Source organism: Takifugu flavidus, chromosome 19 (genome assembly GCF_003711565.1).
Source record: "Takifugu flavidus isolate HTHZ2018 chromosome 19, ASM371156v2, whole genome shotgun sequence".
NCBI lineage: Eukaryota > Metazoa > Chordata > Actinopteri > Tetraodontiformes > Tetraodontidae > Takifugu > Takifugu flavidus.
This window is the reverse complement of record NC_079538.1, coordinates 5,608,611-5,617,677: the sequence shown is the minus strand read 5'-3', so window position 1 is coordinate 5,617,677 and position 9,067 is coordinate 5,608,611. Positions and strand designations below refer to the sequence as shown.

Sequence of the window (9,067 nt, the reverse complement as noted above, 5' to 3'; positions counted from 1 at the left end):
TCAAATTGATTTTTTTTTACAGTTGAATATTGATATTTTGATGCTTGAATTAAATATTGATTTATTAAAAAAAATGATATAACAGTAGATAGTTTCTTTGTTTGTTTTTTACTGTTTTCAATCTAATATTGTAAAGATATGTTTCACCTTAACTCACTGTAACTTTGGTCGATAAAAATACCTGAAATGGGTTTCTGAAAGACCGCACTGTGGTCAGGCTTCGACAGAATCCACGAAAAAATGAGAAAGATAAAATACGAGGCTCGCATGAGCCTTATATGTGTAATGTAATACGTCGCTATTGATTCAAATAAATAAACAAATAAACAAATAAATAAATAAATAAACTACAGCCGGAAGTCAAAAACTCACTTTTTAAACACCCCTGGTTGGTGACGTCACGCAGTTTCGACGGCGAGCACCCTCCCTCCCTCCCCGTCTCTCTCTCTCTCTCACTGGGTCTCTGGGTCTCTCTCCCCCTCCCCTCTCGCGCTCCCTCACTCCGCGTGAAACAAAGTGTCGTGTCCACGAGAGCCCGCAGGAAGCGAGCAGAGAACCCGCAGAGAGGAGAGGGAATGGGGCGGCCGAGTCCTCCACCACAGGCGGAGTAACGAACCCGAGCGGAGCGCCGACACTGAGCAGGAGCCGGAGCGGAGCGGAGCCGGAGCGGAAGGAGCCGGAGAAGCTGGAAACAAACTTTTCTCGGCGGAGCCCGACAGCCACGGACTCAGCGCGCAGCGCTGCTTTTCCAAAACATGGATACACTTTTGTCTCCCTTCCTGGGACTCCTGTTCCTCCACTCGACCGTCTCCAGTCAGATAGCGACAGGTGAGGACCAAGTGGGTTCGGCCCGACCCCGTTTGACTCCTTTCTGTGTTTTAGAAGAGGGTTTTTGACTCTTCGGTCGTCTTTTTCCTCCATCTCCGGACGCGTATGCATTTCTCACAGGTGTGTTTAGGTGCGAGGGGAAAAGTTCGGATCCGCTCTCCATGCGTGGCCGTTGGCGAAGGTTTGCGGGGCAGATCGGCCCCAAATTTACACAACCAACAAACTCTGACCCGTTTATTTCACCCATTCCGAAATTTGGCGTCTCACACCGAGTTGCAGCGTTTCTTTTTGCACGCCGCGACTCAGGAATGAAGATTTTCTTGATAAAGTCGATGTCATTGCGCGACGATGTCCCGACGTGCACGATCAGTTAACACTTTTGCGGTGTTTCAGAGAGGCATTCGGTTAATTATGCGCACTTTAAAACACATTTTACAGCTTTTTGGCTGCGGGGAGTCGCAGTTCGCCGCTTCGCGAAGCGCCTGAATAGAGAAAAAGTTCGAGCGTGCACGGTGGCCCGTGTCTGGAGGCCATATATACTTAACACCACTGAAAGCGTGTGCAAGAGTAGTGTGATCGTCATAAAGTGCCATTTCTTTTATTCTGCGATGCATTCAGTCTGTAAAGAACTCCGTGCACGGTGGTCGGTTTGGTGCGCGATCGATTGCAACTTTATTCGCGGTGCGGGAGTCTTGCGGGAGAAAGAGGGGGAAGAAATGTTACCTGCGAGGCGAAGGGGGAGCTTTAAAAAACAGCTGTGAGGGTGTTTACGCCTGGTTACACACGGTGAATATGCGGGTTATGACCGTGCGTGTGGTTACGGGTCCTCTGAGACCTGAAACCAGGCGCAGCCGTGCGTTTTGGTGATGTTTCCGTGCGTTTTGGTGATGTTTCCGTGCGTTTTGGTGATGTTTCCGTGCGTTTTGTTGATATTTCCGTGCGTTTTGGTGATGTTTCCGTGCGTTTTGGTGATGTTTCCGTGCGTTTTGGTGATATTTCCGTGCGTTTTGGTGATGTTTCCGTGCGTTTTGGTGGTTTTTGGCTCACGACGGGTCTCTTTTTCAAGCTCTGGCACGTTTCTAAAGTCATGGTCTTTAAAGGAACTGTGCGATCCGTGCACGACGGCCCCTCTGCAGCGCTCCGCGCACACCGAGCTGTCCTTTCACCCGCGTCTGTCTGCGTGGCTGCGCAGAGTTTCAACGCCGCATCAGCCAGTTGGTGGTTGAACTTCAGAGGAGATTTTCACCCCTTCATACAGCTGAATCTTGCTTCGCCAAATTTTAAATCTGATCATTTAATTTCGTACATGCAAAGCTGCCCCCCCGCCCCCCGCCCCCCGAAAAATGAGCCGTCGATGTCAGTAATTAACAGTAAAATATGTGTTACCAAAAAGTACAGGATTCTGGCTGGGAATTACACATTAATTACCCCCCCACCCACCCACCATTAACCCCCCTCTGCTCCGGGCCATTTGTTCCCTTGGGCTTAAAATGTGTGGAATTTCTCTGAGGCCTCTTGGGAATCTGTCCGCAGTTAATTTGCAAGTAAATACTAGTGAGTCGCTGCTGCAGCGGAGATGAGACCATGCTTAGTGTAAAAGGGGTCTGAAATAGTCCCATTTCTTTGTATCCCGATTATCAAAAATACCCATTGGTAACCAGTCGGCTGGTCATTATTGTTTTTTGTTTTTTTAACCGATGCTAACTAACCAGTTTAGACACCTGTTTCTTTAAAGAGCTGGTGGGTTTGATGATGATGAGATGGCTGGTTTCAGAAGCAGATAACAACGAGCTCTGGTAGCCGCTCGCTTTGCTCGCTGATGTCAAGGACAAGAACAGTTAGTGACATTGATTTGTCCGTTCTCCAGCACCGACAGTCACCTTGGTTCGTCTCGCATCGCCTCATTTTCTAATTTGTCTTCTGCTTCCCTCCTTTTTTCCGAAAACTAAAAGATAATTTAGGTTTATATAAATCTGCCTCTGTCTCCCCTCTGTGGTTTGTCACGCCGTATCACGTCCAAAGTCACTAAATGTGACCGTGTCTTTGTGAAACCAGTGTTTGACTTTATGCTAATTTGACGACTCGTTAAATCTGTCTTCCTTGGCTGGTTGAAATTTGACACAGATTTTCCCCGTTTTTAATCTTAATGAAGTGAGATAATTGTTTTCCTTTAGAAAGAATTAAAAGGGTGCCGCTGCTGCTGAACACCAGAGCGGGTTTCCTTTGTCAATTATTTCAATATTTTGAAAATTGAAACCAAGTTGGTTTAATTCTAATTGCTTTTTGGCTTCATTTGTTCGACGAAAAGTCATATTTTGCCTGGAGACGAGCAGGAAAAAGAGAGGGAGAGCAAGAAAGAGGACAGAGGGAGGAGGGAAAAACAAGAAATGCAACGCTTTTGGCCACGGGCATCTCCTCCACTCCAGAGACTGTGAAAATGGCAGGAGGCTGTGCGTGTGTGTGTGTGTGTGTGTGTGTGTGTGTGCGTGTGTGTGTGTGTGTGTGTGTGTGTTCCTCTGTCATGTCCCATGCGTGTGTGGAGCAAATGTGTCAACTTGTGTGCTGCTGTCACCAAAAGAGAGACGCCAACGATTGAAAACCCTCCGGAATACTGTCGTACATCGATGAACATGCAAAATGTTTCCCAACTCATTGAAATTCTTGTAAAAAGAATCTTTTTATTCCACTAAAGGGCCCCCAAATCAAAAGGTGGTTTGTTTATTTACCTTCATCCTCCGGGAGGATGCCTTCCACATTCAACTCCCTTTATTTGAGAAGGTCCAGTGAGGAGTCAACTGGACTTCTTCAGAACTGAAGAAGCCTTTTGGATGAAAGCAAGCGGACATCTCCCAGTAGCTTTCAACAGTCCAGTTGACCCTCTGCTCGACCTTCACGGATTAACATGATCTGGATGAATGAGAACCTGCTTGGAACTTAATGGCGTCTTGTTGAATCAAACATCACTCAGCTTAGAGCCAGTCTGCTTCTCTGAAAGTACATTTCTTCAGTCGTGGAGGGTGAAGTCTGCACCCGCACAATCTTATGTGTTAAATTCAATTATTCTTTTGAGAGAAATCATTTGCTAATCCTTCATTAGAGTGTGTGTGTGCGTGTGTGTGTGTGCGTGTGTGTGTGATTTTGAGGGTCTGCGTTGAAAACCCATTAGTGCTACATGGTGACTTCCACCCTCTTCCCATTGACACATATTGTGATTCATGGCTCAGCACAACATGTGCAAAATGATTATCTGGATCTGAGTTTAAGGCAGAAATGGCGCCCAAAGGTTCCTTTAACATGAAAAAATGTTCACTCGACACAGAATCATTCATAGAGTTCATTTGACCTATTTGTTTTTTATCTGTATCGCATGAGAGCATCCTGAAAACTGCTGTTTTTACCCCAGCTCTTCTAAAGACTGTAACCACGGGCGAGGTTTGAAATCTGGCCAAGCTAAGTATCAGTAATACAGAGCCAAGAGATTCCTCAACTGATGGTAAACAGCTGTATTTAAGTAGCACTTACTGCGTTAGCGCCAAGCTAACATCGTCTGTTTCCCTCTGAGGCTCCAATCATACCTCCAACAAAAAGGATTCCATTGTTTGGAGGAGAGGATTCCATCATCAGTCCCTGCAGCTATAGGGGAAAATGTCAAAATGGAAGTTAAATGTAAAATGTGCTTCAGTCGTGAAACCTGGCATTGTGTGATCTTTTTTTAACTGAAGTTGGAACCTGATCGCTGACAAAGCAAGTAATCCCCAGCTGTGGCTCAAGGGTAAATGAGATGACCTCATGCTCTCCTGGATGAGGGAAATGTTTAGAATTACATTCAGCCATTTTAAGGTGGCGTAGGACTTTTGTCCCCCATAAAATAAAACAGTTGAGGGTATTTATGAGCAGAAATTTAGTTTTCTTTTGACTAATTACTGGATGGAGCTCGCTTGTAAAACATTCAACTAAAGAAACAAAAAAATCTGATGATTCTGAGCGTGAAAATAAGAATCTAAAGACTTAAAGCTGGTGGTAACTTTACTGGCAGGAGAAAAAGTGCCAACTGCTCGTCATTGACCAGGAAGTGATCCAGTAAAGTGTTAATGTCCCGTTGGAAATGGAGGAAGGCTGCGCGTCCGCAACAAATCCCAAATCCCTGAAATATCACATCCCTGATGAATGATGGTATTAGTCCAGTATCATCAATCTCTGCTCTGCCCTGTTTGGCTCTGCTCACAGCTGCCTGTGCAGAGGGGCTTCGAAACGCCCCGCTGCCCCCCTCGCTCTCTCTCTCTCTCTCTCTCTCTCTCTCTCTCACACACACACACATGCACTCTTACACACTCGGCTGGCTAATGACAGATTAAGTAATCAACACTCACTGCTGATTAATTACATTAAAGTGTGCACACACTCTCACTCCCTCAAACACACACAGATGTGAGCAGCCTCTGCACCAGTTGTGTAGCCTCATGTGTGATGATAATGATATATCAGGGGTGGCTGGTGTGTGTGTGTGTGTGTGTGTGTGTGTGTGTGTGTGTGTGCTTGTGTGTGTGTATGGATGGGAGAAGGTTTGGAAGGAGTGCTGGAAAGTGATGACAGCCTCGGGAAATGACTGTTTTCAGGCTTGAATCCTGGTGAAGGCACAGCGGAGAGTTTGAGCTTGGACATCTGTTGGTTCTTATATTTTTCCTGCTTTTAAATGTGCTTTGTGCACGTTATTTCTGATGCTTTTGCATGATTTGTTTGCAGCTCCTCTTTCACTTGCTGTATTAACATAACGAAGCCTTAACAGAGGTGTTGGGGTGTGAAAATAGCTGTGCTTTCTCTGCATTTCTGCACATTCTGAATCTTAACTTCTCTTTCTCTGCTTTGCTTTCCTTGTATGCAGCTCACATCGGACGTGCTGAGAAGGGTGAGTTACGACCAGCCAGCTGTGAGCTGAGCCACATCTGCTACAGTCAGCCCTTTCACCGTGTTAGTTACAGTCTTTAGTGTTGTAATTAATCCTTTTTGCTTTAATAGTCAATAAACGCTCCGTTGTGTGTAGATGTTCCTTTCAGTGTGTCGTGTTCGTATCACCCTCTCATGGTAACCACCCATGTAAAGTCATCTGACCTTGATCGCCAGGATTAACATTCCAAATTTTGCCATTTGTGCCGTCTAAATGACGTGTCATTGCACTCTGGTGAAGAAGTTCTTCACCTGGACCTAAAGGCAACACAAACCTTCCTGCAGGTTCTGCTCTTGACCCTCATTCACCTTTTCACACTCAATGACCAGCCAATGGTATGGCTCGCTCTGTCTGTCTGTCTGTCTGTCTGGCGTGAAGGTGACAGTCTTTAATAAAGGAACCCCCCCCCCCACCTCTTTTATCTCTTCCTCATGTTAATGAGGGAGATGAAAGTGACAAGTTGGTAAAACCGAATCCCTGCGGAGCCTTAAAGTGTTTTATGTGGAGCTGGAATTTGGCATCGCACACAGTTGTCCCACTGTGACAAAAATCAAAGCAAATTGGAATTTTATATTCTGTGTTTACAAAAATAGAAGGCCCTCGTCTATTTTACACACATTAATTGTTAAAACCAGTCAAAAGACGCCTTTTCTTTTTGGCCCTTCAGCGCATGCTCACCAACACAGGATACGGCGGCCAAGAAGTTTAATTAATTAATTGAAATAATGACGGAGACCCAACAAAAGCTCAGTGAAGCAGAAATACTGTCACTTGAGATTATATAAGACAGGTCCTTAAAAGTGGGTTTGGCAGGTTCTACATAGGTTTCTCATTAATCTCAGTGAATTCCATCCGTCCAGGATGTGGTTTCCCTAAAGTGTGTAGAGAGAACAGCAGGGGCCCAAATAACTGATACTACTCACATCAAATAGATCTGAAAAGAACTTTAAAGTCTCTCATTCTCCAGCAATATTAGGCTAACTAACATTCTGTCATCGTCCTGGTTGTCAAGGTAACGTAATGAAAATGGGTCATTGAGACATTTTTGCTGTGAATGTTTTTAGGAATTTTGGTGCGGGAAGCATCCAGGTGTCCTTCCTCTAACCAGCTACAGATGAAGGCTCATCAATTGCAGATGGTTTTTTGTGGTCATGTCATCTTCTGAGCACTTAAAGAGCCACTTCCCACAAATTAATGTCGAATTTTTTTTTAAGTGGCTTTCAGATTTTAACAGGCACTTTTAAAAAATTAATTCTTTTTTTTAAATTCTGAATACAGAGTAGAAGTGTTTGTAGACCCTACATCAAAGTTGTGTGTGTTTCTGTGTGTGTCGCCATCTGGATAACTGGAGGGCCACTGGGCATGTTTCTGTGTGGCATGCGCGGGTTGAAGTGGTTTCCATTAGTCCCATTAAGAAGACGTTCATCTTCTCTCATCAATCTGCCATTAGCTCATATCATTTATGTGCTTATCAAATCAGGACACTTGTCTGTCAGAGCTGCATTCGTACCCAATTTAAACCCTGACTTAAATACACATTTTGACTTCAATAGTTGCAGCCATTTACATGTTTTAATATAGAATGAAAAAAAACAGTCTTATGTTGTTATATTCCTTTACAATAAACCTCTTTAAGCTGATTTCAGTAGAAAGCAGTTTAAAGCTTTCGAGATATATAAACCCTGCCCAGTGGACGCGTGTGGGGCTGAGGGACAGATGATCGGTCCATTAAGATGATCCTCTCCAGTCATGACCACGTATCTTCACATCACACATCCACTGCTGTCTGTCTGTGTGGCAACATTTAAATCTTCCAGCACGTAGTACAAAGCTGCCTCCTTCCTCTAAATGGTGCTACAGGGATATTTTGATCTGCCTGTACCAGCCTTATCTGCCTGTCTGCCTGTCTGTCTGTCTGTCTGCCTGCCTGTCTGCCTGCCTGTCTGTCTGTCTGTCTACCAGCCATCCTGTGTGTCTGTCTGCCTGCCTGTCTGTCTACCAGCCATCCTGTCTGCCTGCCTGTCTGTGTACCAGCCATCCTGTCTCCCTGTCTGCCTGCCTGTCTGTCTACCAGCCATCCTGTGTGTCTGCCTGTACGTGACTGGGTGACTGCAGACACATGGTCAGCCTGACAGCAGTTGCATGCGCACGCCTGCAGTCAGTCACTGTAACAGCCAGTCAGACGGTGTGTGTGGGTGACTGCAGACACATGGAACATCTGTGTGTCCAGCTTTTTGGGGCGGTACCGACTCTGCCGTGTCCAATCCTACATATAACGCCCTTGATATGGCCAGATTTGAGAGTTTATGGCTTTATTGCCAACCCAAACCGTTCTTCAACAATAGGCTAAAATATTTAAGTTATATTTAAGAGGATTATCATCTAGCAGGATTTAATTCTATTCTATACCACGGGGTGTTTGGGCTTTTATTCAATTTCCCTGTTTAACAGGATCTTCAATAAAAGCCTCACAAGAACTCACTCCAAGGGCGTTTGGTATAATTAGAAAATGAAATTCTCTATCTCATCCACATTAAGTTTAAGAACATGTGCAACAACAGCTGTACCTTTCTACCAAGTGCTCAACAACACAGATTTAATTGAGCACATTCATGGAACTCTACAATGGTTTTTCAGTGGCTTCCACTCATCCCTGGTAACCTCCACTCAGAGCGTCACTGAATAAATCCTTGTGGGAAAAGCAGAATTCTATCTGCTGCAACCAAAATTCATTTAGATATTCATAAAGTGCCTAAAATGTCTAAATAGTGCCTCAGTGCACTTGATACTGTGCAGACTCCTCCATGTCTGGAGTGCAGAGAAATCCGTCAGTTTGGTCCAACAAACTCTCGGCTCCTTTCTGCTCTTCTCCCACCGGTTGATTTACCTCGTTCCCCTTTTCCAGCTCCAGACTTTCTCCCCATCTTGTAGGAATTTATGACCCACTAACCTAAACAAAGCAACAGAATGTTTGTCATTCCCTCCCCCTTCTGACTTCTTATTTCTCCCTCCTGGTAGTTTTGCCCCCCCCCCCCACTTCTTCCATCCCTGTTGCACCTCCTCCCTGTTTCTCCAGTTTCATCGTCTCCCCCTCCAGACTCATAATGAGATAAAGGCTTGGATTTTCACAAATCTAGACTCAGTGGTGTTATGTTACATGGATAGACTCTTTTAAGGTGGAAATTGTAATAGCCCACACGCTAAACACGGTGCAACAGAAGCAATAATAAAAAGAAACTAGCAACCAAACAGGTTTGCTATGAGCCCTCTGATTCAGCCTCTGTACTGAGGAGT

The 9,067-nt window shown here is 44.9% G+C and overlaps 1 protein-coding gene across 19 annotated transcripts in view; it reads left to right on the top strand.

Annotated features, from left to right (window-relative positions):
* The first annotated feature begins 473 nt into the window (after positions 1 to 473).
* The window catches only part of ptprk (protein tyrosine phosphatase receptor type K), a 68,095-nt gene continuing 59,501 nt past the window's right edge, over positions 474 to 9,067 (top strand). For 6 of the 19 annotated variants that reach the window (XM_057017714.1, XM_057017713.1, XM_057017715.1 and 3 more), the window contains exons 1-2: positions 475 to 828; positions 5,711 to 5,734. In XM_057017714.1, the coding sequence (XP_056873694.1) occupies positions 756 to 828; positions 5,711 to 5,734 (97 nt within the window). In that variant the 5' untranslated portion in view covers positions 475 to 755. Of the gene's footprint in view, positions 829 to 5,710; positions 5,735 to 9,067 lie in introns of all 19 variants that reach the window. The other 13 variants (XM_057017717.1, XM_057017722.1, XM_057017723.1 and 10 more) reach the window with 5 other exon arrangements.